This window comes from Gouania willdenowi, chromosome 24, assembly GCF_900634775.1.
Source record: "Gouania willdenowi chromosome 24, fGouWil2.1, whole genome shotgun sequence".
NCBI lineage: Eukaryota > Metazoa > Chordata > Actinopteri > Blenniiformes > Gobiesocidae > Gouania > Gouania willdenowi.
The window spans coordinates 22,450,179-22,472,654 of NC_041066.1; the positions used below are offsets into that span (position 1 = coordinate 22,450,179).

A 22,476-nucleotide genomic window follows, 5' to 3' on the forward strand; every position below is an offset into this window, starting at 1 on the left:
CACATGAGAAGAGAGAAAAGTTTGATAAAGTAGCTAAAAATCGAATTGGAACTGCACGAAAGCGACAGTATGGAATGAGCAGCGCGCAACCTGACCTATATTCTCTAACTTCTCTTCTAGTCCAATTTAGTTGGAAGCAGTAAGTGATTGTTGAATTGAAGCAATACATTTTTTTTAACAAACAAATAAAGGTACAAAAGAGTGTGTCCATCACTGAACATGACCACCAACAGGAATCTGGTAAAATACAGTTTGAAGAGGTAAAATATTTTAATTACATTCCATTCAAAGTAAAATGATAATCAAACTGCTGCTCTGTTGGTTATTTACTATTTAGACTGCTTTACAACTCATTTCCCATCATGCACCAATCTGGGAAAGTTGAATTCCACTTGATTAATGCGATCAATGAAGGGTTTTAACTCAGCATGAATTACTTTTTTGGTATTTCTCTAGTGGACCAAGCGGATCCATACGCCCATGTTGCTGCCCTTCATTTTGACCAGATGCTGCAGCGATTTGGATCCCCCATCATCATCCTCAACCTGGTGAAGGTAATTATTCCAGACCGATGCTGTAGCCCTTGCTTCAAAACATTTTTAATAAACAGTCTTGATGGCAGTAAAATGCAATAACTCCCAAAGTTGGGACGATATATCGCGCTACAAGATGTCGCAATAATAAAACAGGACGAGATGTATTGTCGAAGTTATGTATTAGTTTGTCTGTTAGCAGAATTACTTCAAAAGTACTGAACAAAATATTAAGTAAATGTGTCAAACTTGAGGCCTGGGGGCCAAATCTGGCCATTTAGAATAGACCGTCCAATTTGTCCCACAGGAGAAAGTTAAAAAGAAAGAAAAAACATAAATAATTGTCTAAACTCCCAAATATTTCTGTTGTACTGTAGATATCTCAGCCTTTCTAAATACACAAATTTAATGAAACTCAACAATATTTGGAGGATCGCAACTTTCCCACGCTTTTATCACCTGACGGAAGTCATTTTAAATCTGAAATTATTTAAAGAACTACATTTTCCAGAAATGTTTACACATATCTTCCCCCAAATTTACACAAAAATGGTGACAAAATCTAGGAAATTTAAAATGAAGATCCTGTCGGGACTGATTTTCATCAATTGTTGGTTGGTTGTGGTCGGTTTCTTACATATTTTGTAATTTATGTATACATACTACTTTATATTTGGCCCCTGATCTAAAATGATTTTGAAACCCCTGTCTTACACCATGGAAGATTCCATTAAATTTGGGAGGGGATCCAGATCAATATACTGATTTTGGATCAGTTTGAAAAATCGAAAAATCCCTATCTTTTATCATCGACGAAAAATCACAAAATCATATCTCAGTTCGTAATTGACTGATCTTTTATGAAATTGTACTCAGGTATGTCTGATTGGTTTCTGAATTACCCCACCAAGTTTTATGAAGATCGGATCTGGATTACGCATTTCATCGCGATTTTTCGGAAGCATGGGCGTGTCCATACATTTGGACTTGCCCCATGATCAGAATCACTGATCCAGATAACTGCCAATATCTGACAAATTAATTTTGGCACTACTGCAAATAATGTAATTTAATTTCTGATAAGGAAAGCTTAAGAAATGAGCAACTTTGATTTACTTGGGGAGAAGGGGTGGGATTAAATACACATAAGCATCTTCTCTCCTTTTATGAATATGTAAAACTGAAAAAAACAACCATTGTTATACTGTAAAGTTGCAGTTATTGTAATTGTGCATTAAATATTCTCAAATTAACTGACTGACAAAGCATTAGGGTTTTATCCTTTGCAGTACATTGGTTTAGGACTTCAGGTCACAATTGACACAATACATTTTGACTGAAATGTTCAATCTCTCTCTCAAAAAAGGAGAGGACAGATCTCCTTCAAGTTTAAACTTTGGTCATTTTCATTCAATTCAGGGACATGTGTTTTGTTCTAGTTCTCTGCTTCAGCTCTTGACTGTTCCTGCTCTTTGTGCTCATTTTTCTTACACTTTTGTCCTTTGAAAATGAAAGGCAGGCTGAATATTGCTTGAAAGACTTTAGAATTCTGCTGTATTAAAAGTTGAACTCGCAATAAAAGCACCTGAAAGGAACTCTAACCTGTACAGGAAGCAATAAGTGGCCATGAAAGAGCCAAGCAGTCAATAGTCTAATGACGGCACGTGGGAAACGTTTTAGAAGGCAAGGTTTGTTTCATTCAATACTTTAAGCCGTTGTGATGAAACAATGGCCCAAACGGACTCGGAGGTCTTTTCATTAAACCCACTCACTCACTTCCGAACAAGTCAAAAAAGACGCCGTGACTAACAGTTTGCCGACGCCTTCTTCTTATTGCCTATTACATCACACAGTTACTTCTCTGCACACTGCTCCAATTGTGCAGCCAGGCTTTCCAGCTCACGTTGTCACTCACAAGGAGAGGCTGTGAGCTCGGGGAACCAATCACAGACCTCAGAGGTGCACACCAGCCAGAGCCATGTGAAATTTTCAATCTGCGGGAAATGTGGGAGGGGGTACCCCCCGCCTTTGTGGTACATCCCTGGTTCCCCGAGAGGCCGAAGGAGGAATAACTCAAAAACAATTTAACCATAAAGCAACAACTGTGCATTACTTTGTTCCTGACTGGTGTTTGCTTGGCCTTGTAATCTCTTGCAGTGGATATGTTTTATTTTTATGGGTTTATCCGTATACAATGGTGTGCAGCAGGAAAAGTAAAGGTGCACGTGGTTGAGCATGTGAATGAATCCTTTTTTCGATTGCTGCAACCCTCCAAGGATATCTTTTTTAATTTAAGAAGACTGAATCAAATATAACCTTGAAGAATCATTTAAAGACTTAAAGAGGCCAACGCCTTTATCGATCACCTCAAAATCAATGCAATTCTCCTGTTCTCTCCTGTTTGTACATGTGCAGTCTGAGTGCTAATGTTGTGTTCATGTACTGTGACTGCACTTCTTTACCTCCTAATTATTGATCAAGTAATTGTATTTTTGTGAGTGTGTGCCCATGTGTCAAGCGCACACCCGTGTCTCAGCTCTGCCCAAATGTGTGAAGGACTTTAATGATTGGTGATTCCACCTGTTGTCGTTGCTGGACATTAATAACAAATAACGCTTTGGTGTTGATTTACATCAAGGATTATGAGCCATAAAGACACATTAGAATGGAGTACAGAGAGATGTAACCTAATAGACCAGAGATGGACAACTTTTATTACATGGGGGCCACAATAATGTGATTGTTGGATGTGAGGGCCACATTATCAACATGCATGTTGGCATTGACCAATCTGAGCATTAAAACAGGAAACGACAAAGGGCTTTACCCATATTTCTGTTTTCTTTATTTTTCTGTAATTTTTTGTATTTTGGTTGTCCTTTTGAGTGTTTTTTGTGTTCTCAACGCTGAATGGTTTTTTACTCATATATTTAACAGCAGGGTTATGGTCAATTACAATTACGTCTTCAATTATCCATGATTACATTGACCAGCATTTTTTCCTATTATTATTATTATTATTATTATTATTATTATTATTATTTTCCCCCGAAATTAATCACAATTACTGAGTCTGAAATAAATGAGCCCATAAAATGTAGCATTCCTCTTGTGTTAGCTTTATGTTAGCATCTCTAATGATAATGGGTCGATTTTAAATCAGCTGTAAAATACACTATAAAATATTATCTATGCTTGTTTGTTCTGGATGGACATTTAAACACTGTTAAAAAAATTTTACTTTTTTCCTTGGATTTAGTGCGAAATTATTGCTAACAGTTAAGTTATTACAGTTCTACAATACAGTTGATATGGATTATACTATGGCAATGAAAGAAATATTAGTGTCCACAAGAATCCATTGAATGGACGAAAAGATGCGTTTGGTCTTTGTAAATGCATTGAAGTTAAAAGAAAGTTAATTACCTTTACTCATTTTGTCCTGAATGTAACTTTTCCTGTACTTCTACTATAGAAACGTGAAAAGAGGAAGCACGAGAAGATTCTGAGTGAAGAACTTTACCCAGCTGTGACCAACCTGAACCAGTTCCTCCCTCCAGAACACTGCATCGACTACATTGCATGGGACATGGCCCGTTACACCAAGAGGTTAGCACGACTGTGCCTTTATGTGCAGTTACGCTAGGATTGTGTTTTTTCTCTTAGTCTGAATTTAGTTAAAATGATAACTAGGGTTGTCAATCATCCTTTAAAATATAGGTTGGTCCTAAATTTGGACATAAAACTATATGTCCTTTGTTGAACTCATACAGGATGCACTTTGTCCAATATTTCTGTAAAAAAATGTAATTATACTGTTTAAAAAAATGTGTTTTGATGTTCATAAAAACCTAATTTTATGGTAAACTTATTGCTAGCCCTTAGAGCAGTAGTTCCCAAACTTCTTCTGCTGATCTTTTCTTAAACAAACATGTTTTTTGGACTATTCTTCATATCTCATAAAATAAAATAAAATTTGCACTCATGTTTTGGAACAGTAATAAAGCTCTTTAATAATATACTGCATAGAAAAAAACATTTTGTTTTTCATGCTCAAGGCCATTCTAGCTCACGTCTCGTTGAACGACAAGATATTACAATAAACATTTATTAATTTCCAATATGTCAGCATCTGCCTTTGAAGATAATTAAAGGCTGTGTAAAGCAGAAATAGATTTGTGTTGGGAGTCACCCCACAGAAGCTGAACACAGACAATTTGAAAAAATAAAAAGTGTCTAAAATAAGGTTTCAAAATCATTTAAAAACAAGCACTTCTCTCTGCTCTGAGACAATGGGGGCGTGTCAGTTTGATGCGCTGGAATCACGCCACGTGTACTGTGTCTATGGGAGAGAGTAATATGAAAGCATCGATAGTGCTTCCAAAAGTGCTCGGATCGGGCCAAACGAAGTGTCGGCGGAAAGGTCTTCTCCGCCCAAGTTTGAATATGTGCATCTCTCCTGGGTAGAGTCAGAACTGCAGCCCCCTGAGTCTGAATGTGTGGTTTGTTTTCAGCTAGGGGCCGATTTGCCCCTGTTGGAGGCCGCAGAAGTTTGGTGTGCTTCAGCAGCAGGGTCGGGTTTATGCTAATGATGGCTCTGTTATGCAACGTGGCTATGATTTCTGACCATTAAATCCAGAAAACAGAAATTTGAAACACAGTTTGTGAAGCCTAGCTTCACAATTACATTCTAAATATTTGAATGGCTTTGTACATGTTTTATGGAATACATTTATGACCTATTTATTGTGTTAAGAAGAAAATGTCAAAATTTGCGTTACACTGTCTTCAAATGATCCTCCACAGAGGCGTTTCTGGCTATAGGTGAATTATGCAATTGCATACGGTCACAGCAGACCTTGGCCTCATCTATGGAGAATGAAATTGCGTGCGTGCGTGCATGCTATCTTCTGGTGAATTTATTTGTGTGGCGCACAAAAAGTTAGAAATTAGTGTTTTCTTTTTTTTAAAAGCATTTGTAATTAAGAAGTATTCACTGGCATTTGTTTTTTACTTGTTCACTTTATGCTAAAGGCTTTACAATTTGTAAAGCAGATTATAATTAAAAAAACATCAGTATGAATCTTTTTTTTGTTGTTTTTTTTTCTCAGTAAGTTGTGCAATGTTCTGGACCGCCTAAGCGTGATTGCAGAGAACGTGGTGAAACGAACAGGTTTCTTCATCAACCGCTCCGACTTTTACTGCCACACCCTCAGACCTGATGACAGGTGAGTCCAAGCTGCACTTCTCCTCTGTGCTTTAAATGTTGAAAGTTCTAGAAAAGCTTGAATGAAACCTGAAGATAAACCTGTGCTACTTGGTTGGTTAGGTCCTGCACACGAGGGACTAAAAAAATAAAAAGAGTAAAACATAAATAAATAAATGAAACCTCGTGTCCAAGCACACAACCATTGTTTCTAGATCTGCTTGTCATTCATATTCATTAGCGCACTCATTCATTAGCGCACTTATTGAGCATGGCTAATTTTAAAATTGTCCGCCATTGAATTTGAATCGGACATTAGGACTGATGGCGGATGAATTGTGGAGGGATTTTTGCTAACCTTTTTTTAATATGTTATGGTTTCATTTATTCAAACAACAGTTTTTTCAGGAAATTCACTTTGATCTGACATGTTTCGACTGCCAGTCTTCTTCAGAGGTGTCTGCTGATCACTTTGATGTTTCCTCGACTTGCATGACCAAGTTTAAAATCAATGCAATGAGATAAAACTTTTTAAAAGGAAGGGAAACGTCTGGTCTTTTTCTGTGCAGCCAGCTTCACACACAGTAAACAAAACAAGAGAATTTTACACTCGCAGTGGAATTACAGCATGAGTAAATTAATTCTTTACTCTAAATTAAATCATAAATCCATTAAATCCTGATGATTTACTGTCAGGTCTCGTTTATTTTTTCACACCCTCTGTTTTGATTTTTAGATCATTGATAACTACACCAATTTCAGACGTACTCCACTGTGCATTTTTTTAAACTTATTTTCATTATCTATCTTCATTCACCGTTTTCCTTTCTCCACAATGATGCATCACTGCACTGCTTGGCTCAATTTAGACATGATTTTCAAATAACGATCGTACACATCTCTTTAACGGCTACACTCAAAGTGTGTCACACCCTTTCTGATGCGTATAGAAATATGTGAATCTCTGGTTCTTTCGTTGTGTCTCGTCTCCAATTCATCTAAGCCAACTTATATTTCCAGGTGGGGAGATCTTGGTGGACATATCACGTTCAATGGACGTGTGCAGGTTCGTGACAAGTTTTTGTTGCTTAATACTTGCTTTTGATGACTTAATGAAAAACTATTAAGCAATGCATGATTATAAGACGCAGAGAAAAGCTACAATGGCCTTGTGTAAAGGGTTTTCAATATTCACGTGTGGTGAAGTAGCCCAAAGTCGCTTAAAGAAAAGTTTTTATATCTCAAGAAAGAGTCATGTTTATACTGTGAATTAAAACAGAGATCAGAAATTTTCCTACATTCCCACATGCAGTTATGGGCCAATTTTTGGATTTCAAGAGACTGTCACCCAAGAACCAATGCATATGTGACTAATCATTAGTGATGTGAACAGTCTACAGTATGTACATAGCTCAAAACTGATAAATTACAGGGAGCTGAGGCATATGTAAAGTTGTTTAATAAAGGCCCAAACATGTTCCAGAACCAAACCCACAACCACTTTTTTTTACTATATTGTTGTTCCAGACCAAAAACCCCAACAAACTTTTTTCCAAATTTGATGGGCTGTCATGTCCACCAGATAGGATTTATAGCAGATCTTTTTGTATATTCTGAGAGAGTATGTGGAGCTGTATTACTAAACCAATTGTCAGTTTCCCATGTGATGTAGTTCCTGAAATAATGGAAACTGAAAATGGAAGAAAAAGGACTTGCGTAAATTGACACATACCCACCTCACTAAATGGACCATATCTCAAAAAGGGCTCATCCAATCAAACTAAAAATGTACAGTGTGACTATTGAATAACCATGAAACAATTGGTGTGTGGGATGTCCTGAAAATGTGTTGAAATTACATGGAATGATCTATTTGTATTTAAGTCAAAATCTAAAGTTATTGATCTATTTGCTATTATTTCTAGACTGGCGTGCTGAGGACTAACTGCGTTGACTGTCTCGACCGAACCAACACTGCCCAGTTCATGGTGGGCAAGTGTGCCCTTGCCTACCAGCTTTATGCTTTGGGAATGATTGACAAGCCAAAGCTCCAATTTGACACTGACTGTGTTAGGTAAAATTTTTGTCATTTTGCAGCAAGTTTTCCACATTTCCAGTTGATATTTTTAGGACCTACATTATTGAAATGGACTCGTATGGAATTTTCCATCACAATCGTACTATTTTCTGCCCAAATTCTTCAATCATTATCACATTTTGTTGCAGCACAACGGTCTGTGTATGTTTTTGGTCCTTGAATTTTTCGTTCAGAAAAGAAAATACAAAACCTAAAACCTTTGGTTATTAGATTTTTGTTTTCAAATTGAAGACCTCAAATTAAAATTCCAGACACATTTTTTTTTCATGGTCAAGAAAAGATAAATATATGCGTTCTTATTTTGAAAAGAACAACTTCCGGTCTTGCCGTCATGAAAAACTGGCATTTTTTAGTTTCTGTCCACTGGTATTTCTGTTTTTTGGTTTAAGAAGCAAAAATTGAAAATCAACCGATTTTTGAATGGTTTGTTATTCCTTCTTAACCCTAATAAAGGAATGTGCCTTTAATTTTTATCCCCCGCCACAAAGTGAAAGGGGGATAAAAATCCGTGCGTCCGTCTGTCCGAGTTAAAGTGGACAGCTTTTTTCTGAAACTGTTTAAGATAGGATAACCAAATTTGGTGTGTGGCTTCAGGGTACCAATGCCTTGATGGAGTTTGAAAATGAGAAGCGCGCAATATTTTTTCCCGGAGTTATTGCCCTTGTTCCGTTTTTCTTTACTATGTTCGAGGTATCTTCAAAGGGGACCCCCTTTCTTAGAAAACGTTTAAGATAGTTTGTAAGTTTAGATTCTGATGTGGTGATATTTTCTTATGTATACATCTAAGGTAGATTTTGAATGTTGATGTCTGTTTTCTGGTTGTTTTTCAATTTGAAAATGAAAATCAAATAACCAATTGTTATTTGATTCAATGACCAAAACATACACTAACCCACAACATGAGCAAATGTTCCTTTTAAGTAGAGAAACAAAATCAGCAGAGCAGTTCACTTTAGTTTCTGACATCTGTTTTTGGAAACGCATAGTTGATGGTATTACTGCCAGGTTTAATCAGCTGATAAAAGCAGGGTAGCGTTTTTGTTTTTCCAAGCAGCGCTGTGAATGTTTAATCATTGCCGTTGTTTTCGTTGGTGTGTTCAGGTTATTTGAGGAGCTGTACGAGGACCATGGCGACACGTTATCCCTGCAGTACGGTGGATCACAGCTCGTCCACAGGGTCAAGACCTACCGCAAGATCGCACCGTGGACCCAGCACTCTAAGGACATCATGCAGACACTGTCGCGCTACTACAGCAATGCTTTCTCAGGTGTGTTACAAACACAATGTTTGACATCATCATTTTATTTTTTATTTTTTGCGTTTCCTCCACGTCTCCGTTGATTTTTTTTTTTCCCCATATTTTGCCTCTTTTTTTCTACATTTTCAGTATTGTTTGCCACATTTTGCGCATTTAAGCAACTTTTTGCCATTACACATCACCTGTTCTCTATTTTTTGGCACTCGACTATTTTGGCCCAACAAACACAAATTTCTAATGAGCAAATAGTAGGGCTGCACAATCAATTGAATTTTATTCGTGATCACGATTTCAGTTGCCACGATTAAATTAACCTGATTGTCTGCATTATTTACATTTAATATTCTGGCCCTGCACCCTGGAATAGTGTAGTTATTTAGTTAGAGTTTTGGTAAATTTTAAATTCTTGGGTTATTATTATTTCTTTTAGTTATAATTCCATTTCAAAGCTTAATTTTGCACTGTAAACTGTACGCATATGGTTTCTTTAAAAGCAGTGCAATAAAAATCCAGATTTTTCCCTAATATGATGATAATTGTGATTATAACCGTGATTATAATATTGATCCAAATAATTGTGATTATCATTTTGGCCATAATCGTGCAGCCTTAGCAATTGGTATAATTAAATAAATCTATTTCAAAGATTGATTGTATGAATTGTGCCAGTTTTGCTAAAATACACGGTCTTGTTATTGTTGTAACTGTATAATAAACAGTTTATAATTGTAAAATGAAATTGCATAACAAAGAATCGAGTGCACTGGATGAATCAGGATTGTCCTTTTTGGCTTTATACTTTGGATTCTAGGCAACAATCCACTTTGATTACCTCCTTAAAGTTGTAAGACCTGATGTAGGTCAGAAAGTTACTTATTGTCTATTTCAAAACAGTGTGTGCCATGGACTTTCAAAGGTTATATAAGCTTCTCCCACGCTTGACATTTAGATGAACACACACTGCTCCCCTCTTTTTCTACAAAACCAACAACAGATGAATTCATGTTTTGTTCAAAAAGCATTCAATAATTCACAAAGACGAGCCATACAAGAGTCGAAGCTTAAAATTAGGTCAAGGGTCGTGGCTCTGTATCTACTGGCTGAGTTCGCCGTGCACAATTATCCTCTTCATTTTTGGGACAGTCGTTTTCTATGTAACAAAGCTTTACCAAGTTGTCATCAAAAGCATGGATGACAAAGTGCCTTTGTCAACACCTGAAAATGTAATCTTCGTTGAATCCTAAAATGATAGATGCATGTATAAAAAAAAAAAAACACGCTTATGTAAGAAAAACTGGGTCTAATGTCAAAATGGGTCTAATTTTGTCATAGATAATATCTACGGTACTTGACCGCCTACAAAATTATGGTAAAATTATATGAATCTTTGAAAATCCTTCATTTTTTTTAAAGCACTGATTGCTTTCCATCAAAATATTATAATTTGTATGATATCTTTTGTAAGATGGAGCAAATATATTTAGTCGTATCACAATACTGTTCATTCAACTAGACTCAGGCTGAGGGATGTAATCACAATGTGGATGACCTATTTTAAAAATCACTACAAGTTTCTTTAGCAAATTTACCGTCATTAGCCTTTTTATTTTTACACCCCATAATAGCATCAATCTTCCTCTAATCTACCATTTACTGTGAAAAATAAATACATCAGATAAAGACATAATGTAGGCCTCATCATACTTGGGGTCAATTGCTTTTTTTAGTTACTATCATGTTTTCCGTTACCCGTGTTCAATTACAATTCAATTACGATTACAGTGACCTGCATTTACAATATTTTTTTTATCCTCAGAATATCAATTACAATTCCGTTCTCACTTACTTAAGTTCAATTACTGAGCCTGAAATAAGTAACCTAATAAAAGTTTTTTGTCTTTCTGTTTTCATCTCTAAACAGGTCCTAAATCAGCTGTAAAATACACTAAAAACTAGACCAATATATTGGTCCGATATATCGGTCGAGCTCTACTAAAAACAAATATCTATCATCTAATTTCTGTCCAATCTATTAATTATTTTGTTAGGCCTCCTAATAAATGAAAATATAGGTATTAATGATTATGGTGTGGGTGTCTGAGCCTTTTTTGTGTCAGTATACCCCTCGATCTAATTTTTTTCCCAAATGTTAAAATGTGGAAAAGGTTGATATGAAACATATTTTAATAACTGTTAACTACATATGTGTAGAAATGTGCACAGAACTGTAACATGGTTCCCCACTTTTGCGTGAGATACTATTACTTACTCAAGTTGTTGACTGAGGGAGATGACCGTAAATGATAAAAACTAAAGAAAAAACTTTAATCAGGAGGCACTAAATACTGTTTCATTCACTAATTTACAAAATGAGATTCTTTAAAATGTCTGTTATCAGTCATTCATTCCATAACTACGAGATTACATCGCAAGAATGTGAGGGTTCAGTCTTTGTCATATATCAATTTCCACTTCATTTTTTGGAGAAAAACCACAAAACGGCGAATGACATTCACATTTTGCAGTGTGATTACATAGCGTGAGATTTAAAATTTAAATTTGGTTAATTCCCATAAATAATTCAGATAAAAAATTTAGATTTTGGAATTTTCTCCAAAATCCCACTCTTAACCAAAAACTCCACATTTACCGGAAAGGTTCCACCCCTTTGCAACCCTATGGTAGATGTCCTACATGTTTTGTCCTCACCAAGTGTTGTTCTCATCTGTCTCGTCCAGACGCAGACAGACAAGATGCCATCAATCTGTTCCTCCAAGTTTTCCAGCCGTCGGAGTCCAAGCCGCACCTCTGGGAGCTTCCCACTGATTTCTACCTCCATCAGAAGAACACCATGGCCCTCCCCCAAGAGAGACGCAGGTAAACTAATCTAAGCACACACCACACCTCATGCACATTTTCTTTAAAAAAAAAAAAGAAAAAATCTAAATGATCAGTGGATTAAAAAAAATTATATATCTTCTTTAACAGTTGTTAATAGATTATCGGTAACATTTGTCTTCTGGACTGGTAAACAAACACACACACACACACACACACACACACACACACACACACATCGTTCAGAAGCTTAAATTCACCAACAATATCTATTTTTCGACCATGAGAGAAAAATATTTTAATCGCGACAAACATGTTCGTAATTTCTCATTTAAGGGTGTAAGAAAAAATCGATTTGGCTATATATCGCGATATTTCACCGCACGATTATCGTATCGATCTAAAAAATATGCAAATTGAATTTTTTTAAGTCATGTTTTTATGCATATGATTAGCACGTAATATCCCGGTCACTAGGTTTCATACTGGGCACTTTTATTTTTTTAATAATTTAAGAACTTAGAATGAGAATCTGTTGTAAAGCAACACTTGTAATAACAGTGTAACAGTTTGATGAACATACCACTTGTTTTTGTTATTGGTACTTTAATTACAGTTTGTTACTATTTACTTGTTTTTGCAAGTTTAAAGTAAAATTAAAAATTGTATTTCATACCATTTTGTACTTGTAAAGGTGAAATTCGTACCGGTAATTATCGATATCACGATGCATATCGTATTGTTTAGTGTAGGGATATGTTGGAACACATCATATCGTGACATGCATATTGTGAATCGTCAGATTCATGACAATGCACAGCCCTACTCTCATTTCCTGTTTATCACTTTATTCCCTTTTATTATCATCTTCATTATCAGCTCCATCTCCATTTCATCCATTGTTGCTCCATTTCCCTGTGGTAAAAATCTCTCATTTAGCAGTCACAATGTCAATATCAAAAATGGCAATCATTGTTCTTTGTTGTTGTTTTTTTTTTTTTGCACAGCGAGTAAATGACGTGTCACCCACACACCGACATTTGTGAATATTTAGTTGCTCACGCTACATTTCATCAAGCTATCAGGAGCATGAATGCAGCTTAATGTGATTTTCCTTCTCATCATTACCATTACCAGATATTCCTGTGTTCATAATGTGAAATAAAACATATTTGACACCATTCCCTAAATGTCTAAATGCTGTCGTACAAATCTCCTTTATCTCTTCAACTTAAATGTGTTGCTCATGATCCAATTTTGCCTTTTGTGTTTCATTCTAGGTCATACGTTGATTCTTCTTTGCAATACATGTTGATGAATGTATTTGTTTTGCTTACCTTTCTTTAAATTCACACTTGCATAAGAGACGACCTACTTTCACCCGTTTATCTAGCCTAAATACACCACGAAACCCACGACCATTATTATCTTAACTGTGTCTTGCTGAGCTTTGTCTCCTCTGAAACTGCATTTCGCTCCACTCTTTTTAGCGAAGCACATTGGTTGAAATTGCTCTTATTGAATAAAAGGCTAAAGTTGTGCATCGGGGGGTCGACTCAAACCAATTTTTAAATCTAGGTTATCCAAAGCCACTGAGCAGCAGCGTGAACCCGAATCTTTGGAAATTTATTGGTGTCGTCTCTAACACAAAAATGTCTGTGTGCTCTGTGTTCAGCTACACACTATGGTGGACATCAGGTGTTCTTACCTACCTGCCTGTACCCTACGACGAAGGTATTCTTCAAACTTATTAAATACCCATCAATTCAAACCAAAACTCTTTTTGAAAAGTCTACTTCCTATTTTCAAAATGTTGATACTATTCATTTTTAATGTATGACAGCGTATTTTAGGGCCACATTAAACTAAAAAAACATCTGGGCACTACAAGTATAGTTGTAATGATTCGAGAATAAAGTTGTAATTTTATGAAAATTGTCATATCCTATTAAAATTGTAAATTCTTTAGATTAAAACATATTTTGAGATTAAAGTCTTAATATTTCGAGAACAAAATTGGAATTTTATGAGAATAAAGTCGGATGTTAATAAAATCGAAACTTTGTGAGATTAAAGTCTTAATATTTTGAGAATAAAATTGTAATTTATGAGAATAAAGTCGTGTCTTAATAAAATCTTAATTTTATGTGAGTAAGATTAAAGTTGTAATATTTCGAGATAAAAGTCATATGTTAAGATTAAAGTCATAATATGTTAAGATTAAAGTCATAATATGTTAAGATTAAAGTCATAATATGTTAAGATTAAAGTCGTAGTATTTTAAGATTAAAGTTGTAATCTTACGAGATTAAAGACATAATATTTCGAGATGAGTCGTAATGTTTTGAGATCAAAGTCATAATACGTCAATATTAAAGTCGTATTATAAGTTGTAATATTTCAATATTTGAGATTAGTCATATTTCAAGATTAAAGTTGTAATATTTTGATATCAAAGTCATAATATTTCAAGATCAAAGATGTAATATTTCTAGAATAAAGTTATAATTTCATGAGAAAAAAATTCAAATACCAACAGGATGTTGTGTGTGTTGTCACTTGTGCGTTATGGCGAATGTGGAGCATTTGTTGAGTTTATGTTTCTAGGCTTTATTCTCATGAAATTCCAACTCTATTCTCAAAATGTTTTAATGTCGAGACATTACTTCTTTAATCTTGAAATATTACGACTTTATTCCCAAAATATTACTACCTTAATCACATAGAGCACAGATTTCTTTTTATTTTAATGTTGCCCTATTAAGCCGTCGTATTAATGTGCACAGTACACACATTAACTTTAACTATTGTTGATATCACCAAAATCAAATGTAAGCTGAGATGCTTTTCATAGTAAAGTTCAAGAAAAACAAGTAGATGTTTTCATGTTTCTGATTTCAATGGTGTGGCATGTGGACTAATGACTTTGTTATTGAACTTCTGCGTGATTGCAGTTCCCTGTGAGGAAACCATGAAGACGGTGAAAGTGAGGAGAGTGAACCGCTTCAATGAGGAGATCGACACTTACACTGAATTCTTCAGACCCTTCGAACTCACCTCTTTTGATGAGACCTTCTGCATTGCCATGACCAACTCTGCATGGTGAACACACACACACACACACACACACACACACACACCCTTTTACTCATATTTACACGCCAGAGATGAGCAACTTTTACCACATCGGGGGGCCACAAAAATAGGATTGTTTGTTTTGAAAGCCACATTAAAGTTTATGTCAGCATTTAGAATAATGACCAACCTGAGCTTTAATACAGAAAAGAACAAAGTGCTTTTTTGGATAGTTTTCAATTTTTTATCTGTATTTTTTTGCTTATTATATTATTTATCTAATTTTGTGCGTTTTTGTTTTGTATATTTTTCAATATTTCTCTTTTTAGTGTATTACAGTTGTTATTTATGTAATTTTAGAGTAGTTTTGTGTAAACTTTATTGTTTTTAAATGTTTCTCTAATTTTGTGTGTTGTGTTATTTTCTGTATTTTTCTGGCATTTTTTTTTTTTGTCGTTTTGTAGATTTGTTTTTGTCTTGAGATTTTGTTGTATTTTTCTATCATTTTGTGTGTTTTGGGAGTCATTTAGGGCCACTGAGGGTTGTACAGCTTAGATTAAGGGCCGCATGTGGCCCCTGGGCCTCCAGTTTTTCATGTCTTTTCTAACTCATGTGGTGAGGAAATTGTATTTCAGTAAAGTTAGTTTGTACAAAACCTTGCACACTACCTTCAATACAAAGGTATGACTTTTATTTTTATAATACTGCCTGGTGTGAGCTAATAAACCTCCATGTTTGTCTTCATTAAGGGTGTTCATGCCTAAAACAGTCGGAGTGGATCCGAGTCCATTCACAGTTCGTAAGCCGGATGAAACCGGGAAATCAGTGCTGGGGTGAGTTGATCTAAATGTTTTGATCCTTGGTTTTTTTTTTTTTTTTTTTTTGATCTTTGTTTTTTTCATGCTGTAAGTTCCATGTCATTGTGCCCTTATATACACACAGGCCTTGTTTAGCAGAACTGTGTTCTCAGGTAACCAAACAACATCGCGGTGACCTTTTCTTTGTTATTGTTGAGAACACAGAGCTTTGATATTGATGAGCTATCTGTGTATGCGTACACCAAAACAATAAATGAGGTTCTGCCAACAGGCAGGCCTGCGCTGAAGGAAACAAGTTTTGAAATATTTGACAGAATTTGGATTCTGTTGAACTATTTTTGTGTCAGCTTTCTCATCCTATAGAATAATATTTGATAAATTTACATCTCAGTACATTTAGCACTGATTCTGTACACATCCTACAGTACATTTCTTAAATACATTGTAGTCTATTAAATAGAAAAGACTATTTTGCTATTAAATCTTTGTTTTCAATCTTATCCTGCTAATCAAGGCTTTAAAGCTGCAGCTGCTCTCTGCTGTATTTTTTGTTTGATCAACTTGCAAGCTTGATTGCATACATTTTCATTGTCCTCGTCGCGTTATTTTTATGTTTTCGTACTCCCCACCAGAGTCATTCTGGTAGAAGCACCAAAGTGGACAAAATGTCCGCTCTAGGATGTCAACAACAGTTCCATGCATATTAAAGTAACTAAACCCTGATGTTTTCGCTGATGTGCGAGTAGGCTGGAAATTAAGAGATTTATCCTATAAAAGCTTGTAGGAGGGACTATGTTTCCTCCTCTTCACAGCCCTCAGTATCCATGTGTTTTACTGTAATGTGCAGTTTTTTGGCTGAAAACAATAAGTGTGTCAATAGCAAAAGAAAATTGCTTTGGTGATCACCGATCTCCCTTTTAAGAGCGAGTCATGAAGTCAGCGTCTGTAGACACGCCCACTCGTGAATATGTATAAGCAGGCACCAAACAGCCAGTTGCTCTGTAAGACACTTTTCAGTGGGCTAACACTTTGGGAAACAGGCGAGTTTGAGAAAATAAACCTCATGAACTATATTTTTGGGGTTCTTAGAACAAATGAAAATGGGTGAAAAATGTTGTTATAAGAGTCGCTGCTTTCACTATTTCTCAGAAGAGCACGAAAAACACAGTTATGGATTTCGGAGTGCGTCCTACGCCAGACCTTCCCCTAAACAAGGCACACTACAGAACTCACTCACAAATGGCGAAAAAGTCAAAAGTGGCACATATTGTGCAGCTGTTTGTTAAGAAATGTGCTTGTCTGGCATTTTGCATGAGCAAATTTAACCCAGAATTGTATTTCTGGTAAGACTTAATTGAGTTAAAAATATCGAGATTTATATTGTATATCGCCATTTTGAGAAAAAACATCTAGATAAGAATTTTGGTCCATATTGCCCAGGCCTAGACCATATTTCCTTCCTGAACTTTGGATCAAACGCAATGAACTGTATTAGGCACAAGGGGCCATGCATACTGTGAGGGTCATCATCAATCAATCGTCCACGGTAAAGGAAGCTGTCCTTGTGTCTGCACTGATTGCAACCTAACAACCCACTTGTGTTGAGCCCAGCATCATTGGTTTGAGATTCAGTTGCTGACGCAGCTGACGGTTATTGTCATGCTGAAAGTGGTGCCATGGCGGTGTTTGCAGGAACAATTTCAGTAACGTGGGAAATAAAATGTGGAAAGGGTATTTTTGGTCTGACAGCAACTCAGATTGTGAGTGAGACAAAGCTTTTCAAATAGCAGACGAACAACCAGTTTGTAGTCGATCATTAAAGCTAAAGAATAAATTGCCTTCATGGCATTCAGATGTTTTTACAGAAGGTCCGGCTTTCCTTGCACAGGCGAGGCTACAAGTTAATAACTAAATTTTGTTCCCCCGCTGCAATTTGTAACACACGTGCTAATGCTACACGCTAATGAGTGTAATATTGTGGCAGCAGCAAGAGCAGCAAAGAAGAGACGGTGCTCCAAAGGAAGACGGCGGCCAGCGCTCCTCCTCCCCCCAGTGAAGAGGCCATCTCCAGCTCATCAGAGGACGACTCTGAGGAGGATCGCGATGACGACGGCTCCGTGTCGCAGCGATCCACTCCCATCAAACTGCTGACGGATTCTGGGGAAAGCAATCGCATACACGAGGTACAGCTACACATGTTGGAATAGTGCTAAACGCATGCAGTCATGAAAAGTATGTTTGCTCTTTTATTTTAGATTAATATTCCCTCCAAAATATTATGTTTTTATTTTTTATTTTTGTTATTGTCCTGATTGTTGTTTTAAACCTTTTCCATTATTCAGTTCCATACTAGTTGTTTCCTGAAAAGCTGCTTGAGACAATATTTTTTACTAGATATAGTTAATAGTGTAGGCCTCATATGTCAATAAATCAATGATATTTTGCTAAAAAACAAAAAAAAAAAAACGGCCTTAAGTCTACTTGCGCACTTTTAAACCAAAATGTTGGTCACCAGTAAGCATCATATGCCTTTAAGGGGGCGGGAAAGCAAATTCAGGCTTGTCATTGTTCTTTGTCTACTTGTACTAATACTAGTACATAAAATACCTTACTAGTAGTACAAGTAGACTGTTTTTAGTCTACTTGTACTAACTGGTAAAGCCAAAAAATTCACTAGTAGTACTGGTAGACCTACAAGTAAAGTAGGAGGGATTATAACCAAATCCAGCTCTCTGATTGGTTGCAATACTTTGGAAAGCCAATGGCAAGCCTGAATTTACTTTCCCCGCCCCCTTATTAGAATCAAGTGCTTACATGAAGCACTTTTTACTTCACTAGGCTCGTCTACTCGCGCACTAGTATACTTAAAGCGGACATATCATGCTAAATCCAGTTTTTTAGCCCTTAAATGCATTTTGTTGTATATTTAGAGTGTTTAGAAGCACAGAAAAGTTCAAATTAGTCTCTTCAGGTGCTCCGTTGATATCTTTATATTCTGTTTTGGTCATATTTTTCAATCTGTTTAAATTTTTCTATTTTCTATTACGTTTTTTGAACAATAACGACACCAGGACATCGACTCCAGGCCCAACACTTCAAGCAATCCGCCATTTTTATCTCTCGCTTTTATTTTGTAGTCCAAGCTCAAGGATGCCGAAGTTACGAGAGGCGAAATCAAAATGTTGGGTTGTTGGATGTAGTAACCCACACGCTTCATTACACCGTCTCCCAGCATCAGAACCTTTTCAAAGTGCCTGGTTAAGTTTTGTTTTTTATGGAAATGTATCCACATCTGTGGGTAAGGTCATTTTTGTGCGCGCGAACACTTGAAGGATGACTGCTTCATCAACCTCCACCAGTATAAAGAAGGATTTGCTGAAAGACTTTGTCTGATTGAGGGTTCAATTCCTTCTATCTTTGGAGACGACGAACAGAGCACTTAGGTAAGATGTAAATAACGCTAAAAAGTATGATGATAAGACGTCCCTGTCATTGTTTTGTTAGCATTAGCAGTTGCACCGTCTTCATATGTTAGCGCTGTGTGCTCGTTTTAGATCCTTGATGATATGGCCTACGTGATTTAATTTAAGTCTAAAGTTTTCATTAGTCATTTCATTTTGCCGTTTTTGTCTCCGAAAAGACTGTATTAAAATGCATTTTGTGAAGTTAGCTTGGCGCTAGCGTTAGCTCGGTGCTTGTGTTAGCTCACTTGTTAGGGTTCTGCAGGTTCATCATCTTCATTTTCATCTCGCTCCACCGGGTCCGACTCTGGCTCTAACATGTAAGGCTGGATGGACAAGTCTTCTGTTGTTTACATTTTGTAAATAACGTGAATAAAAAGTTTCTGCGCCGCTAAATAATCGTATCTCTTCTATCAAACGACAAAAATGGCCGAACAGGGTGGAGTTGAACCGAGTGTCACCTCAGCAACCTGGAGAGGGGGCGGGGTATGAATTGTCTCATTTGCATTTAAAGAGACCGCACCAGAAGCATATCAGAAAAGGGTAGAAAAGGGGTGGAGCTATAATAATAATGAGGAATTCAGACCTAAGCATTGCAGTTCTGCTTTATATAGACCACAACTGTATGATTTATATGTAAAAAGGAAGGATTTAAAACCATGATATGTCCCCTTTAAATTAAGTACATGTACTCCAAAATGTAATACTAGATAGGGGTGTACATTGCCATGAATCTGACGATATGATGAGATTCACGATTTGCATGTCACGATACGATACATCCTGCTACTAAACGATACGATATATATCACAATATCAATAATTACAAATTTCACCATTACAAGTAGAATTTATTTCATTTTTTTAAACTTGCGAGAACAAGTAAATGGTAACGATTTGTAATTCAAGTATCAACATCAAAAAATGGTATGTTTTCAAACTGTGAAATTACATTTTTCAAAAAAGTTTAACTTTTGCTTCTACAACAAATTCTGATTCCCTTAGGTTCTTAAATTCGTTAAAAAAATAAATAAAGAATAACCATATACATCTATAAAAGTGCTCAGTATGTATGTATGCAATCAAATTCCAAACTAAAATGTATTGATGAGTGATGTGGTTCACTGACACTTAGTGACCGGCCGTTTACGTGTTATGTATGTTTGCACAATTAAATGTGTTTTTTTTGGTTAAAAACACGATTTAAAAAAACAAAAACATTTGGACTTTTTTTGGATCGATACAATAATCGTGCAGTGAAATATCACAATATATTGCTGAATAAATTTTTATTTACACCAATATTATTACTAGTAGATCTTAACTATGGTTGATGTGACTCATATTAGATTTATGCTTAAACGACTTTCCATAATGATTGAATGTAAGGCCAGTAAAGGTATTGACAAGTGAGTTATGTACGGTTAAGACCTCCTCCCACTTCACTGTATCACTTACATATACTGATTATATGAAGTGACTCGTGAGTGAGAGACACTGAACAAGTGAATCCATCTCTTAACTAATGACGTCTTATGCTTCACTTTAACGACTGTGAACGATGAGCTGCTTATGAATATTTGTGGCTCACGTGTCTGCCGCACACACTCCCTGGCCTCGCATTTCGTGTCCCTGAGAATGGATTACCTGGGCGCCACGGCAACACTCCACTGTTGAAATATTTAAACGTTGGATCATTACCACGTTTGCCCGTGCAATTACACACACGCACTCGTTTAGTATTCAAGCCTGATGCGATGAGAGTCTATGTAGATCCTTCTGTGTTTGTGGGTCTCGCACAGACTCCTGTGCAGCCTATGACGGCGCGTCTGCCCGTGGCGTGTGCACACGTGTGAGTAAAGTTCTGTGTGTATGTGTGCGTTTACAGCCGCATTTCATGCTCAGCAATGTCACACAAGTCAACGAGAGCATTAGCAGAGGCAAAAACGTTGGCGCCCCTTCCCTGCACACTGTTACATAACATCATCACGGCTCAACTTAGTTAATAGGAGTGTGTAAACCTCGCTTTTGTGGGAGATTGTATGTCCGAGGACCTTTCGGTCGTATGTAATTTACCAATGGTACAATTCATCTACTTCAACTCACCCCTATTGTTACATTTACTGCACAGTGTACTTGTTTATATACATTAGCTTTCAATATTATCGTACGAGGTGAGAGAAAAGGGTGTTTCAATGGATGATTTAGGTCAGTGCTTAATCCATTGAGTCACAATAGGTTTGAAGTATTCTTTTAAATAGTGTCTACCTTGTTGAAGTGTGTTCCTCTTTGAAAAATACAGTTTTCATGGAAAGGTGTATATTTTATCACAGTTTACTGTGAATAATTAAGTGCTTATAAGCAACATCACACCACATTGGAGAGTTTATCAACTTTATTAACATGAAAATAACATGTTGACTAGCCAGGGCTTTGTTTTTTTCATTTTTTTAAAACAACCTCACATAATTCCGTGTCTCTTTGATTTCTTTCTTTTTAGGAGATCCAGCCACAGCAACAGACAACTAAAGACCCGTATGGATGCAATCTGGCTCAACTGCCTGCTGAAGAAGATCTCTACATTTACAAAAGGCAGGACAAACTTGGTACCTTTATAATTTAGCAATGAGAGATGATGCTTCAGCTTTTTCTTAAAAGATAATGGACAAATCAGCTAAAATCTTTGATTTATTGTGTATTAATGTATATCACAGGGGTGGGCAACTGTTAATTACAGTGATAGCAAACATTTTGTCTGTTTTTGAAGTAGTTTTATGTATTTTTCTGTCATTTTAGGGATTTTTGTTGTCATTTTTTGTGTTTCTGAGTAATTTTTTTTTTTTTTATATTATTATTATTGTGTGTATTCTTGCTATCTTGTGTGTTTTTCCATAATTTTCCGAATCCTTGTTTTGTGTATTTGTCTCTCAATTTGTGTATAATTTTTTTTTGTTTTAATTTTGTTTATATAAGTGGTTGTTTTGTGTGTCTTGTTATTTTGTGTGTTTGGAGTCATTTTAGGTGTTTTTAGAATCTTTTTGCGTTTTTGTTGTTAAATTTGTTGACATTTTGTTGTTTTTTGGAGTATTTTGTGTATTATGTTGAGCTTCATATTCCTTCCAACTTTTTGGATTACAATTATTGGTGGGGGCTCCATTTTAGGGGCAGCACAAAATTAGACCAAGGGC

The 22,476-nt window shown here is 36.1% G+C and overlaps 1 protein-coding gene across 2 annotated transcripts in view; it reads left to right on the plus strand.

Moving 5' to 3' along the window:
- Nucleotides 1-22,476, plus strand: part of fig4a (FIG4 phosphoinositide 5-phosphatase a) — a 53,810-nt gene that overhangs the window by 20,658 nt on the left and 10,676 nt on the right. The window contains exons 11-22 of one of the 2 annotated variants that reach the window (XM_028439592.1): nucleotides 457-554; nucleotides 4,009-4,142; nucleotides 5,645-5,761; nucleotides 6,760-6,805; nucleotides 7,665-7,813; nucleotides 8,939-9,105; nucleotides 11,835-11,973; nucleotides 13,610-13,668; nucleotides 14,889-15,036; nucleotides 15,759-15,842; nucleotides 17,812-18,010; nucleotides 21,789-21,880. In XM_028439592.1, coding sequence (XP_028295393.1) covers nucleotides 457-554; nucleotides 4,009-4,142; nucleotides 5,645-5,761; nucleotides 6,760-6,805; nucleotides 7,665-7,813; nucleotides 8,939-9,105; nucleotides 11,835-11,973; nucleotides 13,610-13,668; nucleotides 14,889-15,036; nucleotides 15,759-15,842; nucleotides 17,812-18,010; nucleotides 21,789-21,880 — 1,432 coding nt within the window. The remainder of the gene's footprint in view (nucleotides 1-456; nucleotides 555-4,008; nucleotides 4,143-5,644; nucleotides 5,762-6,759; nucleotides 6,806-7,664; nucleotides 7,814-8,938; nucleotides 9,106-11,834; nucleotides 11,974-13,609; nucleotides 13,669-14,888; nucleotides 15,037-15,758; nucleotides 15,843-17,811; nucleotides 18,011-21,788; nucleotides 21,881-22,476) is intronic. The other variant, XM_028439593.1, reaches the window with a different exon arrangement.